Here is a 17,326-nt window from a genome sequence, read left to right as displayed (position 1 = left end):
GATACGCACTGCTTCAAATGCTTGATACACACTGCTTCAAATATTCCGTATACGCTGCTTTAAATGCTACATATACGCTGATTCTAATGCCCCTTATATGCTACTTCAAATGATCCCTACACGCTGCTTCAAATGCTCCATATATGCTACTTCAAATGCTCCATATACGCTACTTCAAAAGCTCCTTACACGCTACTTCAAAAGCTCCGTATGTGCTACTTCAAATGCTCCATATACGCTACTTCAAATGCTCCATACAAACTGCTTCAAATGCTCCATATTCTGATTCTAATCCTTCATACACGCTACTTCAAATGCTCCATATACACTACTTCAAAACATCCATATACACTGCTTCAAATGCTCCATATTCTGATTCTAATCCTTCATACACGCTACTTCAAATGCTCGATACATGCTACTTCAAATGCTTCATATACACTTAATCTAATGCTCCACATATGCTACTTCAAATGATTCCTACATGCTGCTTTAAATGCTCCATATTCACTTATTCCAATGCTCCAAATACGATGATTCTAGTCCTCCATATACGCTACTTCAAATGCTCCATACACGCTAATTCAAATGCTCCATACACGCTAATTCAAATGCTCCATACATGCTACTTCAAATGCTCCATATACGCTACTTCAAATGCTCCATACACGCTAATTCAAATGCTCCATACACGCTAATTCAAATGCTTCATACATGCTACTTCAAATGCTCCATATACGCTACTTCAAATTCTCCATAAACGCTGCTTAAAATGTTCCATATGCGCTGCTTCAAATGCTCCAGACACACGGCTTCAAATGCTTCATACTGCTGCAAATGCTCCAGACACACTGCTTCAAATGCTCCAGACATACTGCTTCAAATGCTCCAGACACACTGCTTCAAATGCTCAAGACACGCTGATTCAAATGCTCCATATACACTGATTCAAATGCTCCATATTCAGATTCTAATTCTTCACACACGCTGCTTCAAAAGCTCCATATACCCTGCTTTTAATGCTCCATACAAGCTGCTTCAAATGCTCCATATACGCTGCTTCAAATGCTCCATATACGCTGAGTCATGCTCCATATACGCTGACTCAAATGCTCCATACTCGCTACTTCATATGCTCCATACTCGCTGCTTCATATGCTCCATACTCGCTGCTTCATATGCTCCATACAAACTGCTTAATATGCTCCACATATGCTGCTTCAAATGCTCCAGACACACTGCTTCATATGCTCCATATACGCTGCTTCATTTGTTCCATACACAATTACTCAAATGGTCTATATGCTCTCCATCTTCTAACTCCAGACAGCTCCATGTTTCCTGATTAACATGGAATCAAGTTATATATGCTGCGCTGCAACTAGGTTATAAAAGTTAAAACACATAAACTACTAGTTCAGATCTCCATCTAGAGAAACAAACTGGGACATGTTGGATCCCTGGCTTCAGCCCAGCCTGGACTGCTGAGGTGTTGGTGCTTCATTTTTAATGAATTTAAACCACATTATTTCCGTTCATGCAGGCATATAGCTACTTTATGTAATAAGTCCATTCATTACTTGTGCAGGTGGCGTCCCAAACAGAGCCACTACATCGGTTAAAAGTGGTCTAACAATCTAATTTGACCTTTTAAAGCAGCTTAGTTTTTAATTAAACCCAAGGGGGTATGTCTAAGTAGAACCATTTCAGATGGGAATGTTTCTTCAAATGTTTTCTTAAAATGTTTTAAGAAAAAAAAGAGGTGACAGCTGCCCCTACTGGTCAAGTCTGAGAATACAGTCCTCTGGTTATGTTCCATCATAGAAAATCTTATTTACAGCATGGACCTCTCCTCAATCCTTAATGTTTTATCTTTGAAGAGCTTCAATTCTCTGTTCTTTGTCCCATTGTTTCAAGTTAAGCTTTGGTTTCTCAGATGTTTCTGTCAAACTTCTCACAAATCAGCATCAACTACCAGAAGTTCCCCCATATTCTTCTTCTGCCTGCCTTTTTTGGCAGTAATGATGTTCCCCGGCGTTGGTTTTAGTTTGAACATGACAAACCTCTGTCAAGTTACATGTATGAGATCTGAGTTTTTTTCTGGAAGTTTCTCCGGATGTCTGAGCTTTAACTCTTCTGTCCATCATGACTAACCAGAGGAGTCCAGCTCTGTTCCCGCTGCTGTGGTCAGGTGTTTGACTTTTTGCTAGGGTTGTTTGGCTTCTGCCTTGACCCCTTGAGGCCTCCGTCCTGCTGGGTCAAGTGGCTCTTCTTGTTGGCAGATCGCTATGCACATTTTGCCCGGCTGTTGTGTTTTCTTGTTGTGGTAAAACAGCAGCATGTGTTAGGTAAAGGCTGACCAGTGCTTACACTAGAAAGGCAGGGGAACCATCAGAACTATGGAGCTGTGGAGTCTCAGATTTGTAGTATCTCGGGAAGATTGAAGATAGTCTCTAGTGTGCACGCGTGGAGTCTGAAGTAGGAACAGCGTTCTCAGGAATTAGTCTCGCCTCTGCTGTAGAGAAGGTGCTTCCTGTCTGTAGTGGACTTTTTAACTTATGCATGGTGTTGTCTGCATCCTCTCTCCACCATCTCCATCCAAAACCAGATCTTTCTGAACCAAACTATGGAGAACCAGCGAGGCGGTGGTGGAGATGGTGACATGCCAGCGTGCTCTATTGTAGCTGTAGAGTCTTGTGGTGGTATAAGATGGGTTAAACAGGGTGGAGGTCTCTAATGGTGTCTCTTCCTTTTGCTGCCCCCTGCTGGTGACCCGTCCAGACGTGGCTGTGTTCAAGGAGAGGCTGAGAATCCTAACGGTAGGAGGTACGAGAAGCACCACTGCTGTTAAGCCTGTAGCTTCTGTTTGTTTGTAGTTTACAGGTAACTCTGCAGGGGTTCTGGAAGGTACCATCACAACCAAGTTCCTGGTTCAGGCACGCTGTAGATGCTCAAGTTCTTGATCCAGACCCCCTGTAGAGGCCCAGGTTCTTGATCCAGACTCCCCTGTAGAGGCCCAGGTTCTTGATCCAGACTCCCCTGTAGAGGCCCAGGTTTTTGATCCAGATCCCCCTGTAAAGGCCCAGGTTCTTGATCCAGATCCCCCTGTAAAGGCCCAGGTTCTTGATCCAGACTCCCCTGTAGAGGCCCAGGTTTTTGATCCAGACCCCCTGTAGAGGCCCAGGTTCTTGATCCAGACTCCCCTGTAGAGGCCCAGGTTCTTGATCCAGACCCCCTGTAAAGGCCCAGTTTCTTGATCCCTTGTAGAGACCCCCTCTACAAGGGATCATGAACCCTGAATACTCTACTCTCACTTGCTCCACTTTTTTAAGGAAATGTTTTTTTTTATCCTAATAGTGGATACTGCTGTGGTTGTGACCCTAGGCTAGCTGAGCCCTCTGAAGTCACAGAACCTTGATCCAGACCCCCCTGTAGAGGCCCAGTTTTTTTTTCCAGACCACCTGTAGGGGCCCAGATTCCTGATCTAGGCTGACTGTAGAGGTCTAGCTGAGCCCTCTGAAGTCACAGAACCAGAGTCACCCTTTCCCCAAGAGGGGTGAGGAGTGGGCGTGAAAAAGCGCTGCTCATGAATGTTTAAAAGGTTCAGACATCAAAGGCTCTCAGTAGAGCTCAATAGTGTCTTTTGAATGGCTGAAGTGAAGGACCAAGACTGAAATTGGGGTCATATAGTTGGAGCACAGTGTTGTTGGACCTCTGACACCCCTATGAAATTGTTGAAAATTGTAAAATGTGGAACCTTTAACTGAACATGATGTCCAGTAAAATCCAGCATGAAGGGTTCTGCAGCTCAGTTTAATGTTCTGACACCACTGCAGCACCTCCTGCTGGAATCCTCCGGTAACTGCATCCAACGTCAGAAAGGTGGTTAATTTCACCAACAACGTTGGCACGAGGTGGGAGGAAAAGCGAGATGATATTTAGACTGGAGTTGGTAGGAACGGAGACATGATGCAGAGCCAGAATGTAGACCTTGAAACCAGTTGATCAGTTGGAAACTGGGAGAATCACTGAGCCATGGTGAGACATGACAACTGTTCTCTTCAGAGTCCTAAGCTGCTGCTTGTAGCATCCTGCAGAGTTTAGACATCCTTTACAGAAAACTGGTCGCACCCCCCACTGAGTCTGTTTTCAGCTGTGATCACAGGATTGAGTAAAAACCGCCTCCTGCGGGTAAAACATCAGCTTGTCACGTCAGCCTCTCAGTTTAATCTGGAATCATTGATTCCCTCCATCAGAAGATCAAGAAGTCCTTAGTTAAACCTTTCATTCCAGTGGTTAAGGACCAGGAGGTCCATCGTCTATGTCTTAGGGGAAATGTTCCTATGCTGTTATTACATGTGGGCTCCAGTCTGAGCCAGGTTTGGGTGGTTTGGGAGTCGGCTCCAGCAGATTTGTGAGGATGCGGGCGGATTTGCTGTAAGCGAAGTGTTTGTGTGTTTCAGAGTCTGACTGCCAGTCTCAGTTTGGGCTCGGCTGCTCTACAAGGGGTAACGTCTATTTGTGTCCCCCTGCTTCCTCTGTCCTCGCTTCCCTCACCTCTCAGAGGGAGGGAAGCAATCCAAAGTCTGAGTTGCGGTCAATGTCAGCCCTGCTTCCTCATTAGCCATGGTCACCTTCTGTTTTTGGTTTTTAATTGGCTGTGTACAATGTCATGGTCAGCACTTGGCTCTGCTTTCTCATTGGCTGTGGTCAGTGCCTGGTCCTGCTTTTTTTCTTATTGGCTGTGGTCAGTGCCTGGTCCTGCTTTTTTTCTTATTGGCTGTGGTCAGTGCCTGGTCCTGCTGTCTTATTAGTTGTGGTCAGTGCCTGGTCCTGGTTGTGGTCAGTGCCTGGTCCTGCTTTCTTATTGGCTGTGGTTACCGCCTGGTCCTGCTTTCTTATTGGCTGTGGTTACCGCCTGGTCCTGCTTTCTTATTGGCTGTGGTTACCGCCTGGTCCTGCTTTCTTATTGGCTGTGGTTACCGCCTGGTCCTGCTTTCTTATTGGCTGTGGTTACCGCCTGGTCCTGCTGTCTTATTGGCCGTGGTCAGTGCCTGGTCCTGCTGTCTTATTGGCCGTGGTCAGTGCCTGGTCCTGCTGTCTTATTGGCCGTGGTCAGTGCCTGGTCCTGCTGTCTTATTAGTTGTGGTCAGTGCCTGGTCCTGGTTGTGGTCAGTGCCTGGTCCTGCTTTCTTATTGGCTGTGGTTACCGCCTGGTCCTGCTTTCTTATTGGCTGTGGTTACCGCCTGGTCCTGCTTTCTTATTGGCTGTGGTTACCGCCTGGTCCTGCTTTCTTATTGGCTGTGGTTACCGCCTGGTCCTGCTTTCTTATTGGCTGTGGTTACCGCCTGGTCCTGCTTTCTTATTGGCTGTGGTTACCGCCTGGTCCTGCTGTCTTATTGGCCGTGGTCAGTGCCTGGTCCTGCTGTCTTATTGGCCGTGGTCAGTGCCTGGTCCTGCTGTCTTATTGGCCGTGGTCAGTGCCTGGTCCTGCTGTCTTATTGGCCGTGGTCAGTGCCTGGTCCTGGTCGTGGTCAGTGCCTGGTCCTGCTGTCTTATTGGCCGTGGTCAGTGCCTGGTCCTGCTGTCCTATTGGCTGTGGTCAGTGCCTGGTCCTGGCCGTGGTCAGTGCCTGGTCCTGCTGTCCTATTGGCTGTGGTCAGTGCCTGGTCCTGGCCGTGGTCAGTGCCTGGTCCTGCTGTCCTATTGGCTGTGGTCAGTGCCTGGTCCTGGTCGTGGTCAGTGCCTGGTCCTGCTGTCCTATTGGCCGTGGTCAGTGCCTGGTCCTGGTCGTGGTCAGTGCCTGGTCCTGCTGTCTTATTGGCCGTGGTCAGTGTGTGGCTCTGCTTCCTAATTGACCCTGTGTGGTCCTGTTTTTCTTCAGGCGGGTTCAAGTTTGTTGGCTTTCTATCAGCCTGTTTGGCTGGTTCATGTGCTTCCAGGAAACATAGACACTGGTAGCTTTTGGTCCTAACGGGATCCCGTCCCCTCCATCTCCTCCCTCCTCCATAACGCTTCAGCTCATTAACTCATCGCTGCTCACTCTGTGAGGAAGTGACTCTTTAATGTTTGTCAGGTTTGGATCTGAATCCGTCCAGCGCTGACAAACACCCCAAGAAGAAGAAAGCTTCCTGATGTCATCTGTTTGTTCCCTCCATCATCATGTCAGCAAATCTGATTTACCGGCAGAGTGAAACATGAAACCATGGTCAGACCAGACTGAACCCGTTTCAGACCCGGTCCCTGGTGTTTCTCAGCTCTGGCCTCCATCTTCTTTGCTGCTGCTATCATTCAACTTCAGGTTTCATAGTTTAGAGCTGAAATGAGGTGTAAACACTAACCATGTTTTTATAACCCAACCTGGTAAATGTGGAGCAGACAGAAACCTGACATCAGAACTGAGTGGAAACTAGTCAAAGTGAGTTCAGAACCATGCAGTAGAAACCCGCCGGGAGTGATGGGTGCAGGCTTATGGTCTGGTTTTAGTTTCGCCAGGATGGTCCAGAGGGCTCACTTTGAAACCGGAACATTTTCCAGGATCCCAGACTGGCTCCGACTATCCTGGTGTGCTCGTCTACATGAACACAGTTTCCAGTTTCTGACTGAGCTGTTGCCATGATAACCCTTTTAAATAAAACCATGACAGTTAACTTTATTAAAAACAATCAGAAAATACATTTAAATGTCCAGAATTATGACGTTATTAACCGTTATCTGATCAGAACCAGAACCAGGTTTTTCTCTGCTCGATCTGATTCAGGAATCGTCCATGTTAATGATCTGTTTCTGTGTTTACTGCCGTTTGTTTATTCTGTCCTCCCCTTCCTCCTCCTCTTCCTCCTCCTGCACGTTCATCACTAACACCTGATGCATGTTTTCATTCATTCGTCTCCTGCAACTCTTTCTCACCACTGGTTTTCTCACCTCCTCCTGTCTTGCGGTGCATCATGGGATTGTAGGTTTCTACGGTCTGGACGAGTCGGACCTGGACAAGGTCTTCCGTCTGCCCACCACCACCTTCATCGGGGGCTCAGAGTCCGCTCTGCCGCTGAAAGAGATCATCCGCCGCCTGGAGGTAAACACACATCCAGCAGAGGCCGGCACTACAAAGCTGGGTTTCCTCTTATGGAGGTAACTTCATGGTTTTCTGTACGACGCTGCTTCACCTCTCACAGGAGTAGATCACCATGGTAACGTACGCTGACCTGCTCCGGAGCAGGTTATGTTCTGGATAAGACATCAGCCAAGACATCCTGACCAATTAGCTCTCCTACAAACTGCCCGGCTCTTACGACATCGGTGTGCAGATCGTAAGAGGGACGTTCAGGAGAGAAAGTTTTCAGGGAAAGACGCGGCGTCTTAATACTGGAACCGCCCAGGAGGTCATTTTTACCGCTTTGAATTTCCACCCTCTGAAACTGAACCTTTTCCATCTTAAACTTCATGACTTTTCCTAAAATGAACATTTTTGTCCTCTTGTGGATTGTGAGTTTGGACGTAGAAGCGCCGAGGCGATCATTTTTACCTCGTAGAAAACGCTGCACCGTCGCAGCGTCACTGTTGCTAGGCGACCGCGCTCTGGCACCAAAACACGATAGAATATAATTCATTAGATTCTGCCTTTAGTTGTGACTTGTAAATCCAGATAGATGAAATGATTTCAGTGAATCAAAATAAACTTTAAACAGCGTTTTGTTAAAACTATCAGAACATACGTTGCAGTTTGGCCGCGGATCAATTGTGTTTATTTACAGGCCAACAATGAAAGCCGAACGTATACATAAGTAGGAAGGCAGAAGAAACTTTTCTAGGCTCCAACAGATGAATGAGGAAGACTCAGGGAGGAGAAATGATCTGCTCCTCATGCTGCACCAGGAACAGGCGTAAAAGTCGTTGACGGGAAGCCGAGGCGGGTTTAAAGATGTCTGATGCCGTTTTTATACGTTTTGGACTTCGCTGCGCTGAACGTTCGGGTCATCTACCGGAGCTGCATCGATGACAAGACCTGGTGTCCGATCGTTATTCAGCTCCGCATCCCAAAGCCACCACTGCCGCCAAGCCAACGATGCTGAGCCGGGAGAGGGCAGACTGTGTCCGCATGTGGAAGCGTGAGGGATCGGGGGACTGAGCCTGATATCTGAAGAAGAAACTGAGGACGTTCTGATGAAACGTCTGGGCTGTAACAAAGTAATCAGAGTACTGTCCATCTGTGTTGTCCAATAAATTAATATGTTGAATTAAGGCATCAACAGAGTCGGCCATGTTCTTTGGCAATCCTTCCTGGCTGTTGCTACGGTAACAGTGCTGCTTTTGCCCTGGATGATGTTTAAATTCTTCATGTTTCTGAACGTCTGCTCCTCCATGGGGAGGTAGGACACGCTGCAGGGTTTCTCCATGTTCGCCACTGATCAGGGGCCGCAAACCCCGCCCCTTTTATGTGAACGCGCTCTGATCTGGATGGAAAACCCGGGTGGGATTACGGAGTTGATACCCGGCTTTGTAGAATCGCTAACCCAGATCTGACTGAATGAACCCCGACTGTCCATCAGACCAGTTCACGGACCACCTGTCTGTGTGTGTGTGTGTGCGTGTGTGCGTGTGTGTGTGTGTGCTTGTGCGTGCGCAGATGGCGTACTGCCAGCACATTGGCGTGGAGTTCATGTTCATCAATGACCTGGAGCAGTGTCAGTGGATCCGGCAGAAGTTTGAGACCCCCGGCGTGATGCAGTTCACTCTGGAGGAGAAGAGGACGCTGCTGGCGCGCATGGTCCGCTCCACCAGGTACGTTCCACCTGCCGGCCGCCCGCAGACCAGCGTGGGCTTACCGTCAGAGTTAACCTGAGCGTGTGTGTGTGTGTGTGCGTGTGTGTGTGTGTGTGTGTGCGTGCAGGTTTGAGGAGTTCCTGCAGAAGAAGTGGTCTGCAGAGAAACGCTTCGGCCTGGAGGGATGCGAGTCCCTGATCCCGGCTCTGAAGACCATCATCGATAAATCCTCAGAGAACGGCGTGGAGAACGTCATCATGGGCATGCCTCACAGGTAACACACACACACACACACACACACACACACACAGCTGTCTGCCCTTTGCTTACAATAAAACTGATCATTTATTCAGAATATTTTTATTCACATGGTCGTTATTTTCTTTTGCTTCTTATTGAATCAGATAAAAGTTTATTAATAACAAAGGAACAGATTGAAATAAAAAGACAACAAATATTTATTTTGCAGCATCAAGAATTTAGTTTTTATTTTCTCGACTGATTTAAAACGTATTCATAAAGAAAATTTTACTATTTTTAGCCAGTATTTTCTTATTTCTCTTTTATCTTTCTTTTATTTAAGTTGTTTTTTGAAGAACAAACTTATAAATGAAACAAAATTACAAATAAACAGTGAAAGATATTTTTAAATAAAAATTGTTTACAAAATAATCAACGTATTTCAGTCTATTTTATATAAACCATGAAAACAGTATAAATACATGTTATGATTCATTAAGAAATAAAAAATTACTGCTGTTTTGTAAAAACAGATTTTTGTATTAATTTAAAATAAAAGTGATGTTTCTGTAATATATCCGTACTTTTCCCCGTCCGTCCAGCTGCTTTACTCTCATGTGAAACTGGAGCGGTTGTGTCTTTCAGAGGTCGACTCAACGTTCTCGCCAACGTGATCCGGAAAGAACTGGAACAGATTTTCTGCCAGTTCGACTCCAAGCTGGAATCTGCTGACGAGGTACCGGTCTGGATCCCGTAATCAGATTACCTGGATGGTTCGTCTGGGACAGGTTGATCAGAAAAGCTCAGAGCTGTTCTCGTCCTTCAGGGTTCTGGAGACGTGAAGTACCACCTGGGAATGTACCATCGGCGCATCAACCGCGTGACGGACCGGAACATCACGCTGTCTCTGGTGGCCAACCCGTCCCACCTGGAGGCCGTGGACCCCGTGGTTCAGGGCAAAACCAAAGCTGAGCAGTTCTACTGCGGCGACAACGACGGGAACAGGGTGGGTCCGTAGGGACGCAGCCCACGGGGGGCGGAGCTAAAAGCGCTCAGGCGGTGACCTGACCCCCCCCCTGTGTTCTGTGTTCAGGTGATGTCCATCCTGCTGCACGGAGACGCAGCGTTCGCAGGGCAGGGCATCGTATACGAGACCTTTCACCTGTCCGACCTGCCGTCCTACACCACGCACGGTACCGTGCACGTGGTCGTCAACAACCAGGTAACGACAGCCAACCAGAGAGCGCGCTCGTATCCCGATGGCGTCAGAGTTAAACTTCCTGTTTGTGTCCACAGATCGGCTTCACCACAGACCCCCGCATGGCGCGCTCGTCTCCGTACCCGACCGACGTGGCTCGCGTCGTCAACGCGCCCATCTTCCACGTCAACGCCGACGACCCCGAAGCCGTCATCTACGTGTGCAAGGTGGCGGCAGAGTGGAGGGCCACGTTCCACAAGGACGTGGTGGTGGACCTGGTGAGCGTAGAACCGACACCTCACAGTGTCCAGCTGTGGATCAGAACCAATCAGACGCCGGTCGTAACGTAGAACCGACACCTCACAGTGTCCAGCTGTGGATCAGAACCAATCAGACGCCGGTCGTAACGTAGAACCGACACCTCACAGTGTCCAGCTGTGGATCAGAACCAATCAGACGCCGGTCGTAACGTAGAACCGACACCTCACAGTGTCCAGCTGTGGATCAGAACCAATCAGACGCCGGTCGTAACGTAGAACCGACACCTCACAGTGTCCAGCTGTGGATCAGAACCAATCAGACGCCAGTCGTAACGTAGAACCGACACCTCACAGTGTCCAGCTGTGGATCAGAACCAATCAGATGCCGGTCGTAACGTAGAACCGACACCTCACAGTGTCCAGCTGTGGATCAGAACCAATCAGACGCCGGTCGTAACGTAGAACCGACACCTCACAGTGTCCAGCTGTGGATCAGAACCAATCAGACGCCGGTCGTAACGTAGAACCGACACCTCACAGTGTCCAGCTGTGGATCAGAACCAATCAGACGCCGGTCGTAACGTAGAACCGACACCTCACAGTGTCCAGCTGTGGATCAGAACCAATCAGACGCCGGTCGTAACGTAGAACCGACACCTCACAGTGTCCAGCTGTGGATCAGAACCAATCAGACGCCGGTCGTAACGTAGAACCGACACCTCACAGTGTCCAGCTGTGGATCAGAACCAATCAGACGCCGGTCGTAACGTAGAACCGACACCTCACAGTGTCCAGCTGTGGATCAGAACCAATCAGACGCCGGTCGTAACGTAGAACCGACACCTCACAGTGTCCAGCTGTGGATCAGAACCAATCAGACGCCGGTCGTAACGTAGAACCGACACCTCACAGTGTCCAGCTGTGGATCAGAACCAATCAGACGCCGGTCGTAACGTAGAACCGACACCTCACAGTGTCCAGCTGTGGATCAGAACCAATCAGACGCCGGTCGTAACGTAGAACCGACACCTCACAGTGTCCAGCTGTGGATCAGAACCAATCAGACGCCGGTCGTAACGTAGAACCGACACCTCACAGTGTCCAGCTGTGGATCAGAACCAATCAGACGCCGGTCGTAACGTAGAACCGACACCTCACAGTGTCCAGCTGTGGATCAGAACCAATCAGACGCCGGTCGTAACGTAGAACCGACACCTCACAGTGTCCAGCTGTGGATCAGAACCAATCAGACGCCGGTCGTAACGTAGAACCGACACCTCACAGTGTCCTGTTACCCGGACAGCTCGGCTGCTGGTTGGAGGATCTTCCAGAACCGGTTCCTGTTCATGTTAGAAGCTCGCCGCAGCTCGTCGATGGTTCCCCACAGCGAGGCTGCCGGGAGTCCCCCCTCCTGCTGGGAAACCGGCTCTGCGATGTGTCGGTGGTTCTCCTCCGCGTATGACGGCGTTCTCCTGCGTGTTCCTGTGTGCAGGTGTGCTACCGGCGGATGGGTCACAACGAGATGGACGAGCCCATGTTCACGCAGCCTCTGATGTACAAACAGATAAAGAAGCAGAAGCCGGTTCTGCAGAAGTACGCGGAGAAGCTGATCGCAGAGGGAGCCGTGAGCCGGCAGGAGTACGAGGTGAGACCGGGGCGGCCGGTCCTGCTCCCATTCTGCTTACCGGTCACCAGGAGATCACAACATGTCTGTGCTTCTGTGTGCAGGAGGAGATCGCAAAGTACGATAAGATCTGTGAGGAGGCGCATGCTCGCTCCAAGGATGAGAAGATCCTCCACATCAAGCACTGGCTGGACTCTCCATGGCCTGGTGAGTCCATCGCATGTTGACAGAGCTCCTGCAGGCCTCCTCTTATCGCCTCCACTCTGCTGGCCTTCAGGCTTTTTCACCCTGGACGGTCAGCCCAAGTCGATGAGCTGCCCCTCCACCGGCCTGTCCGAGGAGAACCTGAACCACATCGGACAGGTGGCCTCGTCCGTCCCCGTGGAGGACTTCACCATCCATGGAGGTCTGCAGCCAGAAGTTCAGCGGCTTACCGGGAGGATTTGTGACGCTGAAGCAAAGTGATTTTTCTTTCGATCAGGTCTGAGCCGCATCCTGAAGGGCCGAGCAGAGATGGTGAAGAACCGCCTGGTGGACTGGGCTCTGGGGGAGTACATGGCCTTCGGATCACTGCTGAAAGAGGGGATCCACGTCCGGCTGTCGGGACAGGACGTGGAGAGAGGAACGTTCAGGTAACAGCCAGCCTTTCCAGGAACACAGGCTCCTTCTCCCTCAGTGTTGTTGGTCCCAGTCTTCATCATTTACCTCCCAGTATGAGCTACCAGGATCCAGACTGGGTCTGGACTTTACTTCTTCTGTAAATGTGTGTTTATACGTTTTACATGATGAAAAAAATCCCTTCAGTCTGTAAAGTTTTCCACCAGCGGAGTTTTCCAGGTTTACGTCCTGCGAGCCGTTCCGGTCAAACAAACCCCTGACGAGGATGATGAGGATGAGGATGAAGATGATGATGATGATGAAGATGATGAGGATGATAATGATGAAGATGAGGATGAAGATGAGAATGATTATGAAGATGAGGATGATGATGATTATGAAGATGATGAAGATGAGAATGATTATGAAGATGATGAGGATGAAGATGATGAGGATGAAGATGAGAATGATTATGAAGATGAGGATGATGAGGATGAAGATGATGAGGATGATAATGAGGATGATGAGGATGAAGATGAGAATGATGATGAAGATGATGAGGATGAGAATGATTATGAAGATGAGGATGAAGATGATGAGGATGATAATGATGAAGATGAGGATGAAGATGAGAATGATTATGAAGATGATGATTATGAAGATGATGATGAGGATGAAGATGATGAGGATGATAATGATGAAGATGAGGATGAAGATGATGAGGATGAAGATGAGAATGATTATGAGGATGAAGATGAGGATGATGATCTACAGTGCTTCTTGTTTGACCCTTGCGTTTGTCTCTTCTCAGCCACCGTCACCACGTCCTGCACGACCAGAACGTGGACAAGAGGATCTGCATCCCCATGAACCACATGTCCCCCGACCAGGCGCCGTACACCGTCTGCAACAGCTCGCTGTCCGAGTACGGCGTCCTGGGTCCGTCCGTTGCCTCGCCGCCACGTCCTGCTGGTCTGCGGATGGAGCGTCCCTCTCACCGGCCTCTCCTTGTGCTCTGCAGGCTTCGAGCTGGGCTTCGCCATGGCGAGTCCCAACGCTCTGATCCTCTGGGAGGCGCAGTTCGGCGACTTCCACAACACGGCGCAGTGCATCATCGACCAGTTCATCTGCCCCGGCCAGGCCAAGTGGGTCCGACAGAACGGCATCGTGCTGCTGCTGCCGCACGGCATGGAGGGCATGGTGGGGGCTCTCACTCACACACTCACGCACACACACACACACACACAGAGATCTGTCTAGGTGAACTGAGTTCTGCTTGTTTTCCCGGTTCAGGGTCCAGAACATTCTTCAGCGCGTCCAGAGAGGTTCCTCCAGATGTGCAATGACGACCCAGATGTCATGCCTGTAAGATGCACGCGCCCCGCAGCAGATCGGCGTGTGTGTGTGTGTGTGTGTGTGCGCGTGTGCTGTAACTCTATGTGTGTCTCTCAGAACATCACGGAGGACTTTGCGACCCGGCAGCTCTACGACTGCAACTGGATCGTTGTAAACTGTTCGTCTCCTGGAAACTACTTCCACGTCCTGAGGAGACAAATCCTGCTGCCGTTCAGGAAGCCGGTGAGACAGACACACACACACACACACACACACACACACCAACACACACGTTGACAGCTGATCAGACCAGACAGGACTTTGACCCACCTGGTTCCGGCGATCCTGATCCGTTTAGCGGCAGCTTCCATGTTTCCACGTTTCTTCATCATCAGCTTCGTTTCTGGCGTCGGGTTACGAACCGCGTGCGTCAGTAATTAATAACGACGTTCTGATCGCGACAAACCAGAATCAGTGTTTCACATGCGGATAAATCTGCATCGCCTCCAAACCAGTTCAGTCTGGAAAGGCTGGTCGTTTCTAAACAGGACCTGATGTGATCCAGAAAACCGGAATGCTCCGTTCCCGTGTCCACGTGCACATACGCTCCGTGTCCACGTGCACATACGCTCCGTGTCCACGTGCACATACGCTCCGTGTCCACGTGCACATATGGCTCCGTGTCCACGTGCACGTGGGATCCTGACTGAACTGGAACCAGGACTCGGTGCAGCGCCGCTGTTTCATGACTTCCTGTCTGTGTCGGCAGCTGATCGTCTTCACTCCCAAGTCTCTGCTTCGCCACCCGGAGGCCCGGTCCAGCTTCAACGAGATGCTGCCCGGTAACGCCGCCGCCGCCATCTTGTGTTCACAGAGAGGAAAAGGAGCAGATTTCCACCTGACCTTCATCTCTTCCTGCAGGAACTCACTTCCAGAGGCTGATCCCAGACGACGGTCCGGTTGCCGAGCGCCCAGAGGAGGTGAAGCGCCTGATCTTCTGCACTGGGAAGGTTTACTACGAGCTGACCAAAGAGAGGAAGAGCCGAGGCATGGAGGGAACCGTCGCCATCTGTCGCATGGAGCAGGTATGCTCATGGAGACAGCCGGCAGCCAATCAGGCCACAGGTCGCAGCATTAAACATGCCTGTAACCAACGGTAACGCCCGTCTCTCCTCGCAGCTCTCTCCGTTCCCGTTCGACCAGGTGAAGGCGGAGTCTGAGCGTTTCTGCAATGCCGACCTGGTCTGGTGTCAGGAGGAGCACAAGAACCAGGGTTACTATGACTACGTGAAGCCTCGCATCAGGACCACCACCAACAGAGCCAAGCCTGTCTGGTAACCGTCCTCGCCGTAGGCAGGTCTGGCTCAGATGCAGCTCAGGCGACCTCTGACCTCCACTCTGTGTCTCAGGTACGCCGGCAGAGACCCCGCCGCAGCTCCTGCAACCGGAAACAAGAACACACACCTGATGGAGCTGCGCCGCTTCCTGGACACCGCCTTCGACCTGGAGGCGTTTAGAGACCAGCAGTAACCCTGAAACCTGCAGCAACTGGAACAACCCTCACCTGGACAAACACACACACACACACACACACACACACACACACACACACACACACACACACACACACACACACACACACACACACAAGACAAGCTGGACTACGGATGACACTAAACGGCTCGTCCATCAAATCAGAGCTGAAATGTTCGGAGCGGAAGCTTCCATCAGACGTTCAGCGGCTCCAGGCTCAACGTCGCACTTCGTTTCCTCCCCTTGCTGCTCTGGCTCCGCCCCCTTTGCACGCGGCGCCGGGTCTACGTTCAGCTCCGCCGCAGAACGACGGAAACCTGCGCGACGTCACAGGGGGAGGTTTCTGTGATCCAGGTGGTGGAGTCGAGCCTGAAGCTAATCTGTGCTCTCACACACGCACGCAGAATTGTCCGTCCACACACACCCTCTCACACACACACACACACGCGCGCGCGCGCGCGCGCCAGCTGACACTCCAGAGAACAACGGTTCAGATCAGAGTGATGCCTCATGTTTTCTTTACTATTTAGTTTGCCTTCATCGTCGTCGTCATCATCATCACCTCCCCGCAGCGCTCAGACTTAGGATCTTTTTCTTCTTCTCTTCCTCTTCGCGCCCCCCCCCCCCCCCCCCCCCCGCCAGGAAAAGGTTTATTTGGCGTTTTAAAAAGCTGCTTGTTAGCATGGTTAGCATGGTGGAGCTGATGAAGAGGAGTTCCAGCCAGCAGGTGGAGGTTTTTCCTCTTCATTTGGGTTTTTTCTCTCCTTCAGGCGCGTTTTCTTATCGAGGACAGTCAAAAGTTAGTCGCCATGGCAACGTCGGACGTTTTAAAGGCTTTTATGTGAAGGATTGGCGGGAAGCGAAGTGGGAGCACGCGTGCTGCTGATGACCCGTTAAACCCCTCCCCATTCCAGCAAGCGTTCATGTCGTGCCAAAAAGCGTCGCAGCGTCTCGTGTTGCAGTTGGTTCTGGCGTGGCGGCTGAACTGTGGACAGGAAACGGCGGCTGCTGCTGCTCTGAGCTTCGCTCAAAGAAAATCACTTATTTATTTTCATATTAGGGGATTGAAGTCTTCTTCCTTATTTTTGCTTCATTCAATAAAGATTGTGTACGTACCAAAGAGCCCGCCTCTGCCTGCTTTCTGACTCCGCCTGCTTTCTGACCCCGCCTGCTTTCTGACTCCGCCTGCTTTCTGACCCCGCCTCCGCCTGCTTTCTGACCCCGCCTGCTTTCTGACCTCGCCTGCTTTTTGACCCCCCCTCCACCTGCTTTCTGCCCCCCCGCTTGCTTTCTACCCCCCCCCCCCCCCCCCCCCCGCCTGCTTTCTGACCCCGTCTGCCTTTTGACCCCCCCTCTCCGCCTGCTTTCTACCCCCCCAGCAGAGAAGCGTTTCAGTCTGATATCTGAAGGAAGGAGGATCTAAAACACAAACCCTTCATCCTTAATCCCTTCCGACCCAGCCGGGTCTTCAGCTCCAGGAGCGAAACCCGCCTCCAGCAGGACCGACCTACTGCCCGTAGACAACGGCCTGGGAGTATTATGGTCTGTCTGATGTCGGAGTGCAGACGGCCAGCCCACCAGACGCTCTCATCACTCTGTCCAAACTTCCCGTTTGCAGGTTAACCTGTAAAATATCAATAAAAATTAACTTCAGTAAAAATCATTTTTAACCTAAAAAAAAGTTGAAACTGTCGACTTTTCATGAAGTTGGATTAAATTTTATTTGATAAGTTTATTTCGGATTAATTTATTGAGTCAGAACTAAAGTATTAAAA

At 50.2% G+C, this 17,326-nt stretch overlaps 1 protein-coding gene across 3 annotated transcripts in view; it reads left to right on the top strand.

The window, feature by feature from the left end:
• ogdha (oxoglutarate dehydrogenase a) overlaps nt 1-16,671 on the top strand; it is a 33,643-nt gene extending 16,972 nt beyond the window's left edge. For 2 of the 3 annotated variants that reach the window (XM_079252109.1, XM_079252110.1), the window contains exons 5-23: nt 6,961-7,076; nt 8,628-8,782; nt 8,892-9,038; nt 9,650-9,740; nt 9,831-10,010; nt 10,098-10,226; nt 10,301-10,480; nt 11,955-12,107; nt 12,191-12,293; nt 12,364-12,492; nt 12,568-12,718; nt 13,495-13,622; nt 13,705-13,883; nt 13,977-14,048; nt 14,136-14,261; nt 14,788-14,860; nt 14,940-15,103; nt 15,198-15,352; nt 15,428-16,671. In XM_079252109.1, the coding sequence (XP_079108235.1) occupies nt 6,961-7,076; nt 8,628-8,782; nt 8,892-9,038; nt 9,650-9,740; nt 9,831-10,010; nt 10,098-10,226; nt 10,301-10,480; nt 11,955-12,107; nt 12,191-12,293; nt 12,364-12,492; nt 12,568-12,718; nt 13,495-13,622; nt 13,705-13,883; nt 13,977-14,048; nt 14,136-14,261; nt 14,788-14,860; nt 14,940-15,103; nt 15,198-15,352; nt 15,428-15,548 (2,552 nt within the window). In that variant the 3' untranslated portion in view covers nt 15,549-16,671. Of the gene's footprint in view, nt 1-2,781; nt 2,827-4,463; nt 4,509-6,960; nt 7,077-8,627; nt 8,783-8,891; nt 9,039-9,649; nt 9,741-9,830; nt 10,011-10,097; nt 10,227-10,300; nt 10,481-11,954; nt 12,108-12,190; nt 12,294-12,363; nt 12,493-12,567; nt 12,719-13,494; nt 13,623-13,704; nt 13,884-13,976; nt 14,049-14,135; nt 14,262-14,787; nt 14,861-14,939; nt 15,104-15,197; nt 15,353-15,427 lie in introns of all 3 variants that reach the window. The other variant, XM_079252108.1, reaches the window with a different exon arrangement.
• Nucleotides 16,672-17,326: the final 655 nt, after the last annotated feature.

Source organism: Telmatherina bonti (assembly GCF_933228915.1).
Source record: "Telmatherina bonti genome assembly, chromosome: 13".
Taxonomy (NCBI): Eukaryota; Metazoa; Chordata; class Actinopteri; order Atheriniformes; family Telmatherinidae; genus Telmatherina; species Telmatherina bonti.
The sequence above is the reverse complement of the archived record's forward strand: the minus strand, read 5'-3'. Positions and strand labels throughout refer to the sequence as shown.